Source organism: Cervus canadensis, chromosome 22, assembly GCF_019320065.1.
Source record: "Cervus canadensis isolate Bull #8, Minnesota chromosome 22, ASM1932006v1, whole genome shotgun sequence".
In the NCBI taxonomy this organism is placed as follows: domain Eukaryota; kingdom Metazoa; phylum Chordata; class Mammalia; order Artiodactyla; family Cervidae; genus Cervus; species Cervus canadensis.
The window spans coordinates 433,577-452,908 of record NC_057407.1 but is presented as its reverse complement, the minus strand read 5'-3'; the positions used below and the strand labels follow the sequence as shown (position 1 = coordinate 452,908).

The following is a 19,332-nucleotide window of genomic DNA, read 5'->3' as shown; positions in this document are numbered from 1 at the left end:
CGTCAGCCTGCCGGTCGGTCCACAGAGACACAACTGAAAACCCGGGGCCTCGGCTCAAGGCTGACCCTGCCCAGGCTGGGCACCCGCCCCATGTGCCCAGATCCAGGGGGACACACAGTCAGGCCCTCAGCGTCTCCCGCCCTTCCTCTGAAGCTGGCGTGCTCACAGGGGACCAGAGCCCCAGGAAAGCGCCCGTGCCTGCCAGCCATGACCCAGCGGGGGTGGGGGTGTGGGGGGACAGACCCTTCTGCCCCCAGGCGGCAGGTCTTGAGTGCCCACCCCTGGCCGGCCGTCTCCTGCCCGGACAAAGCAGCAGTGACCCCAGCGTCCTGCCTCACTCCAGTGCCCATTGCACACGGGATGAAACATAGCATCACACCCCCGCTGCCCCAGACCGCCCGGCCTCGGGCCTGAGCGAAGCCGCACAGGGGGTGGGGCACTCACGACTGGTGGACGCTGCAGTTGTAGAAGACGAAGTCCACGGACGCGAACTTCTTGCCCGTCTCCTTGGACTTCAGGTAGAGCTTGACCACCCGCTGGTCTCCTACATGTGCAGCACAGGCCGGGTCACCAGAGCCCCACGCCGGCCCCAGGAGCCAGGGCAGGGCCTTGCCGAGGACCCTCCCCTCCACCAGGGGCCCAGCACCCACCCCAGTGGGCGGGGCCTGGCTGCAGTCTTTCCCCTGCCATCCTGCTTTGACCACCGTCCCCCCCCCACCCCGACGGGAGGGCCCCGTGGCCTCACCCTGGCCCCGCGTGATGGGTGCCACCTCCCGGGCGGAGGGGGTGCGGCAGTGGATCCGGCCACCCTCCAGGACGCCCTCGGACTCGACGAAGTCCTCGAAGGAGCAGTTGACGCCAGCCGAGAGGTCGGGCACGTTCCAGGCCTGCAGCACGAGCTGGGCGGGGGGGGAGCAGGGTGAGCAGCCTGGGGGACCCCCGCCCACCCTGGGCCCTGCTCCCCCCTGGGCCCCAGCCGCCCGCGGGCACTCACCGGGACCTCAGACGTGGTCACAGACACGTTGCGAGGCTGCACACTCAGCTGCACGCACTGCAGCAGGTCCGCGGCGAAGCGCTGGGGCTCTGTGGCCCGTTCGCAGGCGTCCTGGCGGGAGCAACTGTGGGCAGGGGCATGGGCTCGGGCGGGAGGCCAGAGGAGCCCCAGGCCACCCCACACCCCATCCTGACCAGGGCCGCTGTGCCTCCGTCACTCGGCAGCTCACGGGACGCCCACCGCCCCCAACTGGACCCAGGGGAGCTAGCACCAGGCCGGGGCCTCCAGACTCTGCGAGGCCACCTGGGCCAGACTCACATGCTATGCAGGACACACCAGCCACAGTGGGGGTCCCGGGACCCCAGGCACAGCTCACACGACGTGTACTGCACGCAGCTCTCCACAGGCACCCGTGTCACCTGGCAGAGGAGCCTGGATGTCAGTCCCCGCCCTCTGGGCCCCAGGAGCCCCCGTCTCGGGCCCTTCTTCCGCCTGGTCCCCTCGAGGGTCACCCTGGTCCCGCCCGAGTCAGGCCACACAGACCTGCCTCTCTGCAGACAGCAGCGGGCCCGGGAGACGGCTCTGTCCATCCCGGGAGTCAGACAGTCCCTCCTGCCCTGCTGCGCCCCGACATTCCCAAGGGAGCCACGGGCCCCAGTCCTCAGCCAGGAGGTGGGCGGGTGCTCACCCCCACCTTGGCGGCTCCCAAGGCAGAGTGACTAAGTCACCCGACGGCCAGGGCCAGGGCTGGGGGGCAAAGGAGGAGGCAGCCGCCAGGAGGGACAGAGGCCTGGCCTCACCTGCCGCTCCCGCTGCCAGGGGTCAGCAGGCGGGGCAGAGGGCAGCAGCGGGCTCCAGGCAGGCTGGGCAGAAGCAGCACAGCAAGCACGCGGCCTGGAGGAGCTGGCCAGGCCAGGACCAGGGGCCTGGGGCCCCGGACGCTCCCCATCCAACACAGCCCCCCGGCCTGGAGGCATCCATCAGGCGTTTGTCCCCAGGGGTGCCCAGTCGGTCAGGGAGGGGGTCCGGCAGGCTGGTGAGCCCCCCAGCTCCCGGGACACCCACCTGCTTCTCTGTCATGGCATACAGGTACCGGCGGTCAGGGCTGAGTACCAGGTCACGCAGGATGGGGCTGCCCTCCTGGGCCACCACGCTCTCATAGGCCAGCGCCGGCCGGCCGCCGGGGTTCGAGAGGTCCACCAGGATCTGTGGGAACGAGACCCACGCTGTGTGTGTGTGTGTGTGTGTCGGGGGAGTCTTCCTGCCCCAGCCCCACCCAGAGGAACCTGGCAGGACCACTGCGCCCAGCTCAACTTCATCAAGCGATGCGGACCACAGCCCAGGTGTGGGGGTCCCCAGGGACAGGATGATCACTGCCCAACACCCGCCCCCGTCTCGAGCCGCACGGCCACAGCTCAGGCGGGGGCAGCGGGACAGAGAAAGGGCTATTTGTGCAGAGGGGCGGAGGCACATGGGGCGCAGATACAGGGCAACCCCCCCGCGGGCGGGAGGCTGAGTGAGGGGCTACTCTGAGGGGGGCACCCCCGCTGGAAGGCAGGAGGGCAGGCATGGCGCCAGCGCTGAAAGGTAGCCTAACCCCGGACGAGCCGGGCGCTGATCAGCCAGCTCTTCCCTGCAGCTCCAGACGCTGCAAGTATTTTTAGCTGCTTTTACCAAACAAATGTATTTAATTAACGGCGAGACCCAGGGGGCTTTCCAGAGAAGGGACCCGTGGGGCAGCGTCCTGCCGGCTCGGTCCAGCCCATGGGGCTGGCTCGAGGCTGGAGGCTCCCCCCAGGCCGCGTGGGGCCCCAGGCCCACCTCCACCGCGCCCCGGAAGCCCCGGTCCCTGCCCCTCACTTGCAGGGTGCGGCGGGGAGGGCCTGACTGGCCAGCAGACGCCCCTGGCTCAGGCCAGCTCCCACGGGGGCGGGTGTCCCCGGGCGGAGGCCATAGGGCAGGGGGAAGGGAGGGAGGGACGGGGTGGGGGTGCCGCATTCCTGAGGGCCCACGGCCCCCCCCACATCCGCTCAGCTGCCGCCCCGCCAGGCAGGCGGGCTTAAGTCAAACCAGACCCGGAAGAGGCTAGTCCAGCTGGGCGGTGCGGGGGTGGGGGGGGCCGGACTGGGCCTAGAGCTGCCCAAACAGCCTGGGGGGGCCGGGGAGGCCACAGCAGACCAGCCTCTGTCCCCCAGGCTGGGCCTGGAGGGGACCCCCAAGTCAGCCCCAGGCTGAGGAGGCCAGGAGTCCACCCCCTGCCCCAGCCCGGCTCAGACACGCCCTAACTGTGCAGGCTCTGCCTCGGTGCCCCTTCCCAGTGTCCCCCCCCCCCAACCCCTCAGGGTACCCACCCCCGCCCCTCAGAGTCAGCCCCACCTCCTCAGCATCCCCCGCCCCTCAGCGTCCCCCCCCACCAACTCAGGGTACCCCCCCCGCCCCTGAGAGTCATCCGCACCTCCTCAGCGTCCCCCCTACCCCCTCAGCGTCCCCCCACCCCCTCAGGGTCCCCCCACTCCCTACCCCCAGTGCAGGGGGGATGGGCACCTCCCCCCGCCCCACAGTCACTGGGACTAAACGACCCAGCAGGCGGCACCCGGGTGAGGAGGCCCCACAGCAAACCCCCAGAGCCAGCCAGCCAGGCCGACAGGCCCAGGCTGGACCACGGCCAGGCGGCGGGGACCGGCCAGCCGGAGGGCAGGGCAGGGCAGGGCGCCGGGGACGCAGGTGGCCCACATCGAGCCCTTTGCAGGTGCCCCGCCCACCCCGGGACCCCGGGGACGCCTGCCCGGTCCTGGCCTGACTGCCCACACCCCGGACCTGGGCAGGGGCCCCTCGGGAGAGTGTTGAACTGGGCCAGTGCTGGGCCCCAGGCTCTCCCTGCAGACACTCTGACCCTCCCTGCTCAGGGCAGAGAGCACCGGGCTGTGGGTGCGGCCTGGGGGCGCCCACCCCAGGGGACAGGGAAGACACTGCAAGGTAGGCCACACTGGGGCGCGCACGCTGTCGGGGGGGCGTGGCCAGCCAGGTTCCGGAATGCTGCTGCCCCAGGCCCGCAGCCGCGGGCTGACCGACTCCAACAGGTGGCTGCCAACAGCTGCGGCCGGAGCGTGCCTGTCCAGCTGTCCACCCGCCAGGCGCCGTCTGCCACCCACCTGCCGGCAAGGGGCAGCCCCTGGCCCTTACGCACGTGAGGCTCCCCCGTTTCTGGAGGGCACAGGGCACCGGGGCGGGGGGTCAGGGAGGCAGGTGCCCCCACGCTGTGGTAAGGCTCAGCAGGGGCCCAGCCCGCCGGCTGCCAGTCCTGGGGCCCCTGCAAGCCACCAGGGTTGACTTTAGGGTTGCCAGGCAGGCCCTGAGGCCACGGAAGGGGAGCCCCGTGTCCCCAGACCTGCCCGAGAAGCCAGGAGCAGGGACTGCCGGCTGCACCTGGGGCAAGGCAGGGGAGGGGGTGGCCGGCTGCCAGTGGAGCATTCCAGGGAGAAGGGGCGTGGGGGCAGGCATGGAGCCAGCCGGCTGGCAGGACGGCAGGACACACACACCCCTGCCTCCAGCTGCCACCCGAGGGCCACCCGCTTGGGCAGCAGGCCTGCGGAGCTCCGGGGAGACGGCCACATGGGCTGGCCCCGCCCCAACCTCCCGGCCGACAGGACCCCGGAGCCCAGGGCACAGCACACGCGGGTCCTGCACAGGGACCCCAGCCCGGGGCCGCTCCAGCCACTGCCCCCACACCCCTCGCCATGAGGCCCTGGCCAATGGCTGCGGGCAGGCAGCTGACGGCCCGGCCAGGTCAGCTGTCCGTCCAGCCCAGAGCCAACAAAGGGTCCATTCTCCAGGCCAAGGGCGGGCGGGGGCCCCGGGGAAGACGTCTGGGCCATGCAGGCTGCTTGCCAAGGCCGGCACGCGCCCTCGCCGCCCGGAGGCAGGGGGCTGCCCGGCTTGGCCCTCTCAGGAGGGGAAAGTGCCCTGTCCCGCCCAACCCAAGACATAGCCCAATTCCTTGCTGTGAAGCGGCAGCGCCCTGACTGAGCCCTCCTGGTCTCCAGGCAGAGGACAGGGGAGCTGGCTGCAGGGCTGAGACCCTCCTCCTGTAGACACAGGAGCCCAGCCTGCTCCCTGCCCCCAGGGGACAGCGGCCCCTGCCCCCCACCTCCCTGCCAGTCAGGCCTGAGGCCCCCGACAGGCCCGCTCCTGGACCCTTCCCATCCATCACATGCCACCTCGGCACCCCCTGCTCTGGCTGGGGGCTGGTTCCAGGCCCTTTCCGGGGTCCATTCTCAGGAAGGCCAGAAGGAATTTGATACTGAAAAAGCAATTAGTGATTTCCTCTTGGCGGTAATTAGGTAATTAAAACATGACTTGCAGGAGGCCTGATGTACTTGGGCCAGACACACCTGGTGAGGCAAGAGCCGGGGCCCCAGAAATCTCACGTTTCCTGTCCTCGATTCTCAGCACACAGGCCAACCAACAGAAGCAGTGGTCCTCCCTGACCCTCGGTCTCCTCATCTGGCCGCAGACAACCTGCTCCCCGGCCTGAGAATAAGAACTTCACAGCTCCTGATGGGGGGTGGTGCTTGGAGGGGGGCCCCGAGGCTGAGCCCTGCCAGGGAGGAGGGGACAGCTGCCTGCGGAGTCTGCCCACGGCTATGGAGGCTGCACAGAGCTGGGACAGGGGCCGCAGAAGTTGCTGGGCCTCCTCTCACAGGCAGGGGCCACGGCCAGGGATGCCAGGGCAGGCAGCGGTGACCACCTGGCCAGATATCCTTGCCGCAAGCCCCGCGCCCACCCCCTTGCTTCACCCCCCCTGCAACAGCAGCTGACGCAGTGACCATACTTCCCAGAACCACTGGGCGCCCCAGGCCAGACCTTTGCAGTCTCCGCTGTCCACCACAGGATGCCCAGAGATCTGTCCGCCGTGCGCAGAACGTGCCCAGCCCCTCCCTCACGGCGAGGGCCCCTCTGACCTGAGAGCCCCGTTCCCGCTGCCAGAACACCTCCCGCACCCCGTCCTGCAGAGGCCTGGCTGTGAGGAGGGCGGGTCCCACGGATGCTCAGGGACCGTCAGCACAAGGCCGAGAGGCCTGCACAGGGGCCCCAGAGAGGGGCTGCCGGCCCACGCAGGAGGCAGGGCCCCCCACAGCTACCCAGCTTTCCAAGAGCAGCTTCTGGAGACAAGGCCCCAAAAGAGGAAGGAGCGGCCCCGTCCCCACAGCCCAGACCCTGAGCAGCCCACAGTGGGAGCCCCATGGGGGCGCGGGGCAGCGACCAGGGCTGCCGGGGACACAGCAGTGGTCCCTCCGCCCTGCAGGACCCCCGCGGCAGGGCTCGGCCATGTCCCTGCCCGGCCCTGGCCCCACAGCCCCGGGAGGACAGGTGTCCCCCCAGGCCCACACCGCAGGCTGGGGAGGGCGGGGGGCACCCCTGGCAGGAGTCCAGGGCCAGAGGCCCCCCACCTGCCTTGGGCACCCGGGCCGACTCGAGGATTCCCAAGGGTGCCCAGAGGATGAGCAGGAGGGGGCGGGGGGGGCGCAGGTGCAGGCGGGGCTCGGGGAGGGCGGGGACCCAGGGGCACCCCAGCTAGCCCACGGCAGCTCCGCTTGGCAGCTCTTCAGTTAATCGGCTGCAATTTTACACAGCGCCGTTCAGAGGTGGCCAGGAGCCAGCCGTGTCCCCAGAGCTCCCCGAGTCACTGTTTAAAGCCCAGGAAGGACCAGCTGTGGGGAGGACGGGGCGGGTCCGTCTCAGCGCAGCAGGCCGCACAGAGGCGGGGGGGGGGGGTGCCCAGGCCCAGACTCCGGGAACGCGGGGAGATGGGGGGGCCAGGCCTGCACTGAATCCCCAGGCCCGGCCCTCCCAGGCTCAGAGGAGGGAGCTGGGAGCCTGCAGGGAGCGGTGCCGCTGGCTGTCGGGTCCTGGACCACAGCCACTGCCACCCCCAGGCCGGGTTGGGATGACGCGGGAGGGACTGGTCTGGGGCGGGAATTAGGAATTTGCCACCGAAGGCCAGGCCAGCAAGAGGCGGGCACTGGCCGGGAGCAGAGCCCCTCGAGGGGGTGGAGGCTGGAGGCCTCAGGTGGGAACTGCAGGTCAAGGAGCTTGCAGGCGCTGGGACGGAAGGCTGGGCCCAGTGTGGGGACGAGAAGCCCCTTCCCCTGCGCCCAGGTGGCCCCAGTCCCCGGGTGGCGGGGAGCGGTCAGGCCGAGAGAGAGGCCCCCTGAAGGTGTGCACCCGTCCACGCGGGGCACGCAGGGGTCATGCCTCCACAACAGACCCCCGACCAGCCCAACTCACAGCCCCGGGTGCACCCGGCCCCCGCACTCCCAGAAAGGCCGCTGTCTGCCCTGCGCGGAACACGAGGCCAGCCGGGCCGCAGCAGGCGACAGGCCCCAGGAGGCGGTGGGGGGGGGCCGGGGGCGGACGGGGGGCCTCAGCGATCACCTCCTCGCTCCCAACACAGGACCTGCTCACGGGGGCCCAGCCACGCTGAGAGCTGCTCTGAGAGCCACCTCGGGGCCTCAGGTTCCCACAGTGGGATAGGGGCAGTGGGTGAGGCTGGTACACAGCAGAGGGAGGCAGGACTGGACCAACCCGTCCTCCCAGCCTCACGGGGTGGCCTGTGGGCGAAGTCGCTGCCTGGCCAGCTGCCCACCAGCTCAGCCGCCCCCAGGAGGGGTCCCCCCAGCCCCAGATGCCAGCCTTCTGCTGGGCAATGGGCTCAAGGGCTCTGCAGGAAAGCATCCTTGCAGCTTCTCCCACAGCCCCACCCCGGATGGGCTCCCATGGCAGAGAGCAGTCACGGCTCCCCAGGGTGCCCCCTGGGGTCTGCGGGCCCTCTCCGCTGCTCCCCCAGCCCCGGGGCAGCGGGCAGAGCCCTGCTGGAGGCCTCACCCCCCAGGTCGGGCCAGGACAGGGGGTCACGGAGCGGGCCTGCCACCCCCGCACTGCCACAGGCAGGACCCCGCAGCACCCAGCACGGGGTACCCTCGGCACGGCTCCCAGGGCCCAGAGCCCACGGCCTCTTCCACGGGTGGAGAAGCGGGCGCTGGGGGCGGGCCCTGCCCAGAGGCTGGAGAGCCAGCGGGCACCGCACGTGGCCGGGCACCGGGGCTGAGCAAGCAGAGTCAGGGCCCAGCCCCCACCCGGCGCCCGCGGGCCGAGCTGGGTCAGCAGGCAGCCTCGGCCAGCTGTTATTTCACCCACCGGCCACGCCCCTGCACCGACCCTCAAGGCTCCAGGCACCCCCACCCTCTGGCCCGGGGAACTGCCCCCACGGCAGCTGGCCCTCCCCGGGCAGGCCCCTACCCACCCAGCCAGCCAGTGCTGACCCCCAGGTCGCTGCCACCCCAGGACGCCCGCCCCGCCCAGCCTGGAACCAAATACAGAACCTAGAAACAAGGGAGGGCCCTTCCTGCCCCTGCCCCGCCCCCGCCCCCGCCCCCGCCAGCCTGTGAGCTGCCCCTTCGGTGGGGCACCCCAACAGGCTCCCTGCAGCCAGGGGCAGGCTGGCCGCCAGCCTCACCCTGCCCTTGGCCCTGTGTCTCCGGGCAGAGTGCTGCCTCCGCGACACCCGATCGGCGGGAGGGGAGGGGAGGGGGGGACCGCCCCGCCGGCCCCGGCCCCGCCCCCGCGGTCTCCTCCGAGGTCACCTCCGTGGGTGGGCAGGCCTGCAGGCCGACGGGCCCTGTCAGCCCTAAGCTGCCACAGGCCCGACCCACCCCCAGGCCCTGATGCCCAGCCAGGACCTCAACACGTGCTGGACGCAGGGGCGCCCAGGGAGCACAGGGAGACGAGGGTCCTTGGGACCGGGGCCCCCTCCCCTCAGGACATGCGGAGCAGGCGCTGGCGCCCCCAGCTCTGACCCCTGGACGGGTGCTGGGCCCCCTCCCCACCAGGACACACCGAATAGGTGCCAGCGCCCGGGCGCTGACCCCGCGCTGACCTTGCGGATGCGGCCGCTGCGCGTGCCCACGAACACCACCGTGCGGCCCCGGTAGTCGTAGGCGGCCACGGCGGTCAGGCCGTCATCCTTATCCACGAATAGGGGCGTCCCCTCGATGGTGACCGTGCCGCCCAGGGGCTGGTTGAAGTCCTGCCCGCAGAAGTCGTCGTCAATCTGCAGGGGCTGGAGGGGGAGGTGAGCGGGTGAGGCCCAGGCCGTCCCGCGGGGAGGCGCTGCGGCCGTGCCGGGCGGGGGGCAGCCGGCACAGCTACCGTTGGTCGTGGGGAAACCGAGGCCCTGGGAGCTGCTTGAGCAGCAGGAGCCCCGGCTGGAGGGCACCTCTGACGCCCACCAGGCACAGGCCCCACCCCCGACCACAGGGGCACAGAGAGCGGCCGCGCCCGCTGCGGCGGGGGACACATGGGGATCTGGGGTGGCCCACTCAGTACAGGACAAGGGGTGACACCTAAAAGGCAGAGGGAGGGGCAGGCTGAGAGGAGGCGTCTGCGGGGGAAGGAAGCAATCGATTGAGCAGGTTCCGGAACCGACGGGGAGGGCAGGGCGGGCGGGGGGGCGGGGTCAGGCGGCTCCAGGCCGGGCTGAGGTTTGCGGGAGGCGGGGGCGGGGCGGGGTCCAGGATCCTGGCTGGGGGGCCCAGGTGGGAGGGCCCAGGACGGATGGGAGGGGCAATGGGGGCCGTGCCCAAGAAGGGGGCGCACATAGAGCTCACAAGGACCTCAGCAAGGCGCCCGCCAGGCGTCTGCAGCTGCACCAAGGAGACCCGACGGGAAGACCCGAGGCCAGAGAGGGGCCAGGCTTTCCCGGGGCCACCAGCAAGTCCCGAGCAGTGGAGGCGCTGAGGTCCTCTGAACAAGCCCTCACCCTCTACGAGTCTGGGGTCTCCCATGGAAGACCGTCCTTTCTGGGGGCGGGCAACAGACACTCCTCAAAAAGCAGCTGGCCCCAGGCTGGCCCCATCAGGGCCTAGAGACAGGATAGACAGCAGCCAGCAGATGGGCATTGAGCGGCCCCCCAATTTCCCACCACCCCAGGTGAAGTGCACAGCCAGGCACCAAGACCGCAGAGAGCAGAGCCTGTAGATGGGACCCTGAGAGGAGACGGTGCCCACTGCCCACCTGACCCTGGTCTGGCCCCAGCTCGCCCCTTACTGGACACGTACCCTGGGCGTGTCACCCCACATCTCAGCGACCTCGTCTGTGAAACAGAGACAAGACGCAGCCAGCCAGTGCCCAGAACAGTGCCAGGCACGAGGGCGGGGCTCCGCCATGGCCACAAGGGCACACGGACACGGTCACGTCACCCTGTTTTCTCAGGGGCAGGACGGCCGCAGAGCCGGCCTGGGAGACAGGCGTGTCCCCAGCCACCGGGCTGGGGTGCTCACCGAGTTGATGCAGCCCAGCTCCTTGTTGAGCAGCCAGGGCAGTGAGAGCTTGCCCTCGCCGCGGTAGCAGGACTGGATGCGCGCCTTGATCTTCTCCTTGATGGCCCTGAGCGTGAAGAGGCACAGCACAGACTCCCTCGGCGGCTTCACGCGGTTCTTCTGGCCCTGCGCGAACACGGTGAACAGCACGTCCTCGTCCTCGGCCAGGCCCAGCTGGTGTGCCAGGGCCCGGCCCGGCCGGCTCAGGTAGGCATCCTGCACCAGGCGGTACTCCACGCCCGCCTGCTCGCAGCCGATGGGGAACTCGACGTAGGAGTAGAACTTGGGGTCGTCCACGCACAGCCGCACGATCTTCGACGTGAAGAAGTGCTCGCCGGCCGCGTCAGGCGAGGTCAGCTGCGTGTCCAGCTGCAGCGTGAGGTAGTACACGAAGTGCTCACTGCGGAAGCTGTACACGTAGTAGATGTCGAAGGCCGGGAACTTGGACAGCGTGTCTGAGGGGATCTTGAGCTGCGAGGACACGAACTCGTCCTGGTACACGAAGCCAAACATCTCCGCGTCCTCCTCGTTGGCCATGAGCCGGCGGCTGGACAGCGTGGGGAAGTACTCGGACTTGCCGTCGATGGGAGTGCCCACGAAGAGCTTGGCCTGCGCCTGGCCGGGCGGCCCGGCGATCAGCACGCCGGCCATGCTGCCCGCCTCGCGCACGCCCGACAGGTAGTGTTCCTTGCGGTGGTGCGGCTCGCCCAGCTTGAAGAGGTCGTCCAGGCGCAGGAACTGGCAGATGCCCTGTGACGCGCTGCCGCAGGCCAGCAGGCGGTTGGCGGGCTGGTCCAGCAGCAGCAGCTTATTGACGTTGTCGGTGCTGCCTAGGCCGTGCGGGCAGGACTGCACGCTGGGCGGCGGGTAGCACTTCTCGTTGTCTTCCACTGGGCCCGTCACGTGCGCCCGCAGCAGCGTCAGGTTCCCCGACAGCTTGTAGATGCGGTTCACGGCGCCCACGTACACCTCCCCCGTCTGCTCGTGGACCACGAGGTGGGTCAGCGCCCAGTCGCTGGCAGTGAAGGTGCGGAAAGGGGGCTGCGGACCCCCGACCGCCCGGGGCGCGCCCCGCAGCAGCAGCAGCAGCAGGATCAGCAGCAGCGGCGGAGCCCGCGGGCTCAGACGTGGCAGCAGCATGACGCGCCGGGGCCTCGGGCCGAGGCGCTCGGGTCCTGCAGGGCCGCGCATCACGGGAGCCTCAGCCCTGCGGGGAGGAGGGACAGGGCGCGTCACCTTCGCCATCACCGAGCCCCAGTGCCCATTCTCCGCCGGGATGTCCCACTCGTGGGGCGCGGCGCGGCCTAACCCCCCGGGAGATGCCAGAGGGGCAAGGGAGAGCCCCTCCCCGCCTGGAGTCCTGGGAGTAGCTATACTGAGCCCCACACCCCAGCAGGCAGTGCGGGCCACGCGAGCTCCACCGCTGCCCGGGAGTGGCCAGAGGAGAAGAGAGGGACCCAGGACCAGGAGGTGGGCGACAAGACCTGAGCCTGCCCATGCCCCCCGGGGAGGAAGACTCCCGGCTCCAAGCTCCCACAGTGGTGACTGCCTCTCTACCCGAGAGCCTTGCGGGCTGGACAGTGCTACTTGCAGGTACTTGAGGACACTCCTGTGGCCCCTGCAGAAGGCGGGTCTCCTCGTCGCCACGCTGGGGCCTCACGCCCTGGCCACGCCCCCAGCCCTGATCTCAGAGACCCCGGCCCGGCCCCGCCCCCCACCCCGGCCCCGCCCCCAACCCTGCTCTCTGAGGCCCCGCCCCCAGTCCTGCACTCTGAGACCCCGGCCCCGCCCCCTCTCTGAGACGTTCGCCGCAGCGGGGCAGCATGCACCTCCCACCCCCAGCCAATGGCTGTCCCTACCCCGGGCGGGAGGCCCCCGGACCCTGCCCCAGTCCTGTTTCCTCGCAAACAATCTCATTTCCCCATAGCCCGGCAGCTGGCAGCCACACTCCAGGTTACGTGTAGCCTCTGGGGCCCGCAGCCACGTGGTTGACTGGGTCGCCGGCCGGGGTCTCCCCGTCTGTGCAGCGGTGACCAAGAAGCTCCTCTCCCGGGTGACAGCGAGCAGGCCGGGGTGCCCGCTCAGGGTCCCGCCTCAGCTGTCCCTGGATCTGCGGGCTGAGGGCAGCACCCACGAGCTCTCCAGCTGTCTGTCACCCCTGTAGTCTGCGGCCCGAGCTGTCCCCAGACACTGTCCCCACCAGCACGAGAGCTGCCTGAGCCCCAGAGGCCCGCCCAGGACCTGCCCTTGTGAGTGAGTGACTGGGCCCTGCCCCCCCATCCCAACCTCACTCCCCACACCCTATTCCCCTCAGGGCTGCTGAGCCCGGAGAACTGAGGGGGCCGCTGGTCAGCACCCGCGGGTGATGGGTGAGGGCCTGAGGGGGCATGCTGAGCCCCCAGAAGGGGGGGCTCTGGCCAGTACCCCACAGGAAGGGCACCAGGCCGTGCTGCCGCAGGACCCTGCCCGCACGCTGTCAGCTACCCGCTCACTCCCCGCCCGGATGTCCCCAACAACTACTCCGCCAGGGACCTCCCAGGCAGCAGGGAGACCCAGCCCCTGGCCCCAGCTCAGGAGCCCAGGGCAGAGCAGAACCGGAGAACAGGCTCCTTAGGACTCCCTGGGCTGAGTGCTTGCGAACTCCAAAGAAAACATGAATCACTCACCGTTTATCAGTTCAAAGCAGGCCTGCAATTACCAGGGGCTGGGCTCTCCCCTCCTCCGTATAATTATACACGTCCTAATGCAATTACGGGCCCTACTTTTTATATTAAACAGGAGGGACCCAGCTGAAGAAGCGCCATCCAAACTCCAGCCTGGCCGGGGGCCCACTGCCCCTCCCCCAATAGGGCTTCCCAGAGGACCAGTCAGGGGTAGGGGGCTGCAGCCAGGAAAAGGGGGCCTGGAGACCACCCCCTCACAGGGGCCACTAAAGAGAGCTGGAGGACTCCCCCTACCCGCGAGGAACCGGGCCCACGGCTCAGAGAGACCCAAGGTCACCCAGCTAGTTGTGCACACTCCTACAGAGACCTGGACTCCCACGGGCCTCTGCTCTGCCCAGGAAAAAATGCATTCATTCCAGAGCGGCTGCTGGGGAGGGCCAGGCCAGCCGGGGGGAGGGGAGCCCTGACAGATGCGAGCTCTGGGCCCGCGCTGGGGTCTGGGGAGGCCCTTCCACCTGCTGGTCAAGGACCAGGCCCGGCGCTAGCGGGGGAGGGGCACCCCGGGAGCAGGGCAGCAGGAGCAAAGGCCGGGGCGGAACCTGCTGGACGCGCAGAGGGCAGTGAGGGTGCCCGCAGCGCCAATCAGGGCCAGGCTGGGAGGGAGAAGCTGCCAGGGGCACAGGGCTGGGTGTGCCGACGGGAGGTGAGCAGGGCAGGGAGCGGCCGGGCGGCCTCCACGCCCGCACAGGACCAGCTCAGCCGTCTGCCAGGGCGTGGAGAGCGCGCCACCCGCTTCTCTCCTGGGCCCGCGGCCACCGCTGCTCCGCGCCCTGAGAAACAAAGGCCCTCAGAGGCTTCTTCCCAGAGGGATGGCCCCAATCTTTCCCCCCGCCCCACTGGCCAACTCCCCAGCCACATCTGGACCCTCGCGAGGCTCAGATAGCTTGAGGCATGGGGGACGGAGAAGACACGGCGACCTGCCCAGGGGTGCCTTGTCGGTCAGCAGCCGGCACCAAGAGCTGCCCCGTCACCCCACCTCCCCCACGCAGGCCCCCGGAGGTGGTCCCAAGCCGCCTGCTCCCCTCCAGGCCTGTCTGAGGGAGCTGGGATCCGGGGCACTCGAGTCCTGCTCCTCAGGAAAAGTGCCTGTCTCCGGCTCCCCCAAGTTATCCTCTCCTCCCAACCCCATTTCACACCCAGAGATGTTCCTCGGGATAAGGAGGGGCTTACAACACACCAACCACGGCAGAGCCAGCAAAGGGCAGTCAGCTTGGTTCACAGCTCTCATCTGTCCCCCACCCCCAAGCACACAACCTCAGCCACACCAGGGCTGGCCAGGCCTCTGCAGCGCCGTCTCCTCTACCTGAAATGCCCACTCGGGGACTCCCGGGCCCCTTCCCAGGCCGACTTGCTGCAAGGCCTGAAAGAAACCACTGGCTTCCCAGTGAGCCCCTGGCGCAGCACCCGGTCTCCCCTGCACACCCCGAGTCAACAGGGCACCAGGGGACCTGCCTGGGCGAGCTCCCCAGGGCCCGAGGAGCCAGGCTCTGCCCACCCCGAGCAGACCCTGAGAACCCGCCTCGGCTCGGAAAGAGGTGGGGCAGCGCGGAGGGCCGCATCGCCGGATCCCAGGCTCGGGGGCTGAAAGCTCGGTCCACGTCCCCCAACACACACCCCTCTTTCTTTCAAGGGGCGTGGCCCCAGCACCCCACAGATGAACCAGGGGCAGCTCCGGGCCCTAGACGGCCGCCAGAGCTCCTCTCGCCCCCTTCCTGGGCTGGCCCTGTGGTCTCGGAACGGGCGTGGGTCCCCGGAGTCGCAATCCCCTCCCCGAAACCGCCCGATCGCGCCCCGCGACCGCCAGCCCCGCCGCCCACCAGGCCCAGGGACGCGCAGGAGCCCTCGGAGCGGCCACGGGAAGCGACTGACCCTGGAGAGGCCCCGCGCGGGGCGGCGAGAAGGCCGGGCGCGCGGCTGGCGCACCGCCCCTCCCAGCCCGCGCGGGCCTGCGGGCCTGGGCGGACCGGCGCCCACTCCGACCCCGCGGGCCTGCCGGCGCCGGACGTCCAGCGCGCTCCGCCGACCCGGGCCGGCCGAAGGGCCCTCCCGGCAGCGCTGCAGCGAACTTTCTCCCGCCCGGCTCGGAGGAGGCGGCGCGGCCCGCGAGCTCGTAGGGCAGGGTCCCATCCCGGCCGGGCGGGGACGCGCGGGCTCAGTGCCGGCGCCGCGGCCGCGCCCGGACACGCGTGAACCAGGCGGCAGCCGCAGGGACACGCGGGGGCGCGGACACGCGCGCCGCAGCGCCCCCCGCCCCGCGTGCCCCCTGCCCGCCGCTCGGCTGCAGCCGCGAGGAGGCCGGCCCGGGGCCGCCCGGAGCCCGGACCCCCGCTGGACCATCGCAGGACCCCCGCCCGCCCCGCCGCGGGGAAAGTTGAGCCCCTACTCACAGGCTGCCCCGGGGCGCGCCCGCCGCCCGCCATCGCCGCTTGCCGCCCGCGCCGCCGCCCGCCCCTGCCCCGCCGCGGGGCCGCCGAAGCCGCGCAGGCCGCCCAGGCCGAGGCCGCCGCGCCCGGGCTCCGCTGCGTGGCCGCCGCCGCTGCCCAGCATGAATGGGGCGCCAGGCGCGCGGATGCGGACCGGCCTCGCTCTCGGCGCCCGCGGAGCGCCGCGCGCATGCGCCGCCCGGGGGGGGCCGGGCCGGGGCGGGGCCTGCGCGGGGGCGGGGCCTGTGCGGGGCGGGGCCGGAGGCGGCCTCCAGGGGGCGCTCGATCCCCGCCGCCTGCCTGGGCCCACCGCACGCTGCAAAGGGCAACACCGCCTCCGGCAGCCGCTGCCCCAGAACCAGACTCAGATGCGGCCGCGATCCAGAACGGCGGTCTCGGCCCGGGATCCTCAGGGGGCTGCGGGGCGCGCGGCCCGGGAGGAGGCCAGCGGAAATGGGTGCGGGGACTTGAGCGAGGCGCTCGGTGCGGCGAGTGGGGTCCGGGAGCCGCACCGGGCGGGGGTCGCGGGGCAGGTCAGGGGCGCGCCGGGCGGGGGTCGCCAATCCGAGTTCCTGAGTCGGCAGGGCTGGGGCCGTCCCCGTGGCCGCGCCCCCGCAGCAGCGCGCGCGCCCCGGAATCGTCAGAAGGTGAGTCCGTGGGGGGGGCACCTGGTCAGCGCGAGGCGAGGCGGCAGGAGCCGTGGGGACGGCTGAAGGGCCCGGGGCCGGAGTGCGGGGGGACGAGCTGGGGCGGAGCCGCAGACGCCAGATGGCCGCGAGCCAAGCGGTCACCCGCAGGAGAGGGACCCTGCAGGCCCCGGGGACCCCTGCCCCTCCCCACCTCGACGGGCTGAGTCCTGGATTCCGAGCTGCTGTTCTCCATATCCTGTGGGTCTGGTACGGTATGTCACGCTTGTCGCCTGCGGAGTGACATCTGGGGACGTGGGGTCGCAGTCTGCGTGGTGGGGGCCCGACCCTGGCCGGAGTCCCTGGAAGGTGTGCGGATCCCAGCGTGGCTGGTCGCGCGCAGCGGGCCCACCCGTTCTCAGAGCCTGCCCTGGGCCCGCACCCCCCTCACTCAGCCTCTGGAGTGACTTCTGTCACCTGTGGGCCCCTCCCCGAAGGACCCCTGACGTGACACTCGGCCTCACGCAGGGCCATCCTTCCAGGCGTCGGATAGGCACTCCAGACAGCAGAGCTGGTCGTCTCTATGACCCTCGGCCACCAGCGTCCTTCAGCCTGTCAAAAATAAAGGAAAATAGGGGTCAAGGTGACTACCTTCATGTTGGTTATTTTTGTTCATTAACAGTTAGCAGAGGAAATACCAAGGTAAGCCAGGCCTTGGGGCAAGACATTCACAACACCTGTGCACAACAGCCACGTAGCCAGGATGTAGGAGGGACCCCAAAAAATCAACGAGGAAAGTCTGCAGTCCATCAGGGACCCAGGACAGAAGCCCCAACACACAGAGCGCTGGAGCAAAAATGGCAAATAAGTGTTGCTCCCGAGAGCCCCGCACCGTGGGTCTCTGCCCCGGGGGCCAGTCTGGTGCAGATGGAGAGGGGAGCAGAGCGGGGGGCCTTGGGGACTGGAGGCTGCAGCCCAGGCACCCCCCACCCCCACCCCCCCCTCACATGGAGGGAAATGAGTCAGCGGGCACGGGGCTCTTCCTCCTTGGGTTTCCTGTGTGGGTTTCACTTCTGTTGCCACTTGAGAGGGCAGGCAGTGTGTGGGGCTGTGGGAAACAATTGCAAGAACCAGAATCAAATCCATTGGGGGTGAAGGGGGAGCACTTCCAAATGTGCATGTTCCTTCGGGACTGCTTCTGCATTTCTATCTCAGAGCTTTGTGCAGAAGGAACTCTGGGGGCCTCTCCGCAGGGGTCGAAGGAGGGAGGGACCCTCCTGGGCAGATCCTCCAGGGGGTCGCTTCACAACCTCCCACCCCACTCCCGCGGTGCATGCACACGCGCACACGGAGCCAGCCCTGAGTGTGCAGCGCCCTGAGAGGTGAGCGCTGGCTGCCACTGGACACGCAGGGTGGCTACAGTCACCATCGCCTCTGGGAAGCCCACTCTGGCTGCTGGGTGGGACAAGGACGGCAGTCTGCCAGGGGCAGCGTCAAGGAGATGCAGACGGAGGGGCTTGCAGAGAGCTGTGTCCCAGAGCAGGAGCAGGGCTCACCAGGGCGCAGGCCCTGAGGGAGGCCTCCCTCCCCGGCAGGCCCCGTGGTCGAGCAGACGGGCCTCACCTGATCTGAGCTCCCAGGGCGTCAGGGGAGCTGCAGGGGGCAGGCACGCTCCCCCATCCCTGGGCTCTGCTGCCCAAGGTCACGCCCCTGCCAGCCTCTGTGCCTAGTGGCCTTGGCAGCTCCGGGTGCTCCTTGCCCAGCAGGTCCGGGAGGAGTCCCAGAATGGACCCTTGTGAGTGGGCTGGATCAGGGGCCCCCACAGACCAGTCACTGCAGCCAGGAGTAGAGCCTCCCGGGGCCATACTAGCGCAGGGAGCTCTCCGAGCGAGGGCGGCTTCGGGGACGGAGTCCCCAGAGAAAGCCCAGGTGCAGGCATTAAACAAGCTGCTGGAAGGGGGACAGACAGGGCCCCAGTCGGCCGCCGGCCTCCTCCTCCCCCGGGTCCACCGGGCCTGTGCCCCTGCTATGCCCTCAACCAGGGGGGCCCCTGCTGTTGCAACCTCTCAAGGCCCAAAGTGCCCTCCGCCTCCAGGAAGCCTTCCTGACAGCAGCTTCCTTGGGTTTCCTGGCCCACTTGCAGCCAGTGGTGGTGAGTCTGGGCTCAGAGTCGCCGTCCTTGTGGAGGCGGCCAGGTCTCTGTCAGCACCATGCTACAGAGAAGACAGGAGCAGAGCCCCTGCCTGCCACTCCACAGACACCCCTGAGAGCCGCGGGGCTCAGGGTCACCTTGTCCTGGGGCTGCAAAGTGAGACGGCTTCAGGGGACAAGTGGGTGACCGATGTAAACAGTGACACAGGCTGGCTGGCGGGTTCCTGCCCCATGGAAAGCAGGGACGCAGAATCGGGCAGGCTGGAGGGAACCAGCGGGAAGAGCCCAGCCAGGGTCTGCAGCTGGCATAGCATGCGTTAGCCCCAGGTGCTCCTGAGTGGGTGCCTGTCACCCTGGGAGTCACAGGCAGCTCACAGGGGACGGTCCTTGGATGGCTGCCCTCAGCAGGACCGTGGCCTCCACCCTAGGTGGGGCCCAGGGGTGAGAACCGGAAGCAGCCCCAGCCCCCTTGCTGTGCTGAAATTCCCAGGAGGCGGCACTCCCACCCAAAGTAACCAGCAACCCGGCTGCCCACGTCCATAGGGCCAGAGGAGGCCAGCTGTGAACCCAGGGTGGAGAAGCAGACGGGGGTCTCAGCCCACAGCCCCCAAACGTGCAGGACCCCACCCAGGTCGCCGTCAGAGCAGCACCGGGGAGCCAGCCTGGGGGCACAGGGCCGACTGATGCCAATGTGCAGGTGATGCGAGGGAGCGGCTGGCAGGGCCCTCCGCCCCGGAGGAGTCAGGGAGCTTCGCGGGCCTGCATCGCCATTTCTGCCGTCAGAGATCTCAGTGTAGAAGGGCCACGCCTGGGACAGCCACGGCGGGGACGCGGACACGCGGGCAGTGATGGGCGCCTTCGCTGAGCATCAGATGCACGCTGGATGCAGTGCTGGACCGGGTTCCCCAGTGGGCACGCCGTGGCAGGAAGGCGGTGGGCAGCACAAAGGAGAGGCAGAGTCCAGCGCCCCCAGCATCACGTCCACGCCTGGAACGTCTCTGAAACGACAGCTTTTGGGGCTGCAGCAGGTTCCGGGGG

The 19,332-nt window shown here is 70.0% G+C and overlaps 1 protein-coding gene across 1 annotated transcript in view; it reads right to left on the bottom strand.

The window, feature by feature from the left end:
* The window catches only part of PLXNA1 (plexin A1), a 40,152-nt gene extending 24,506 nt beyond the window's left edge, over positions 1 to 15,646 (bottom strand). Inside the window, exons 1-8 of the mRNA XM_043442421.1 lie at positions 15,482 to 15,646; positions 10,333 to 11,578; positions 8,931 to 9,113; positions 2,060 to 2,200; positions 1,313 to 1,413; positions 995 to 1,118; positions 746 to 899; positions 445 to 544 (exon numbers count right to left, since the gene is read on the bottom strand). Of these exons, the coding sequence (XP_043298356.1) occupies positions 445 to 544; positions 746 to 899; positions 995 to 1,118; positions 1,313 to 1,413; positions 2,060 to 2,200; positions 8,931 to 9,113; positions 10,333 to 11,562 (2,033 nt within the window). The 5' untranslated portion in view covers positions 11,563 to 11,578; positions 15,482 to 15,646. The remainder of the gene's footprint in view (positions 1 to 444; positions 545 to 745; positions 900 to 994; positions 1,119 to 1,312; positions 1,414 to 2,059; positions 2,201 to 8,930; positions 9,114 to 10,332; positions 11,579 to 15,481) is intronic.
* Between the last annotated feature and the right edge of the window lie 3,686 nt (positions 15,647 to 19,332).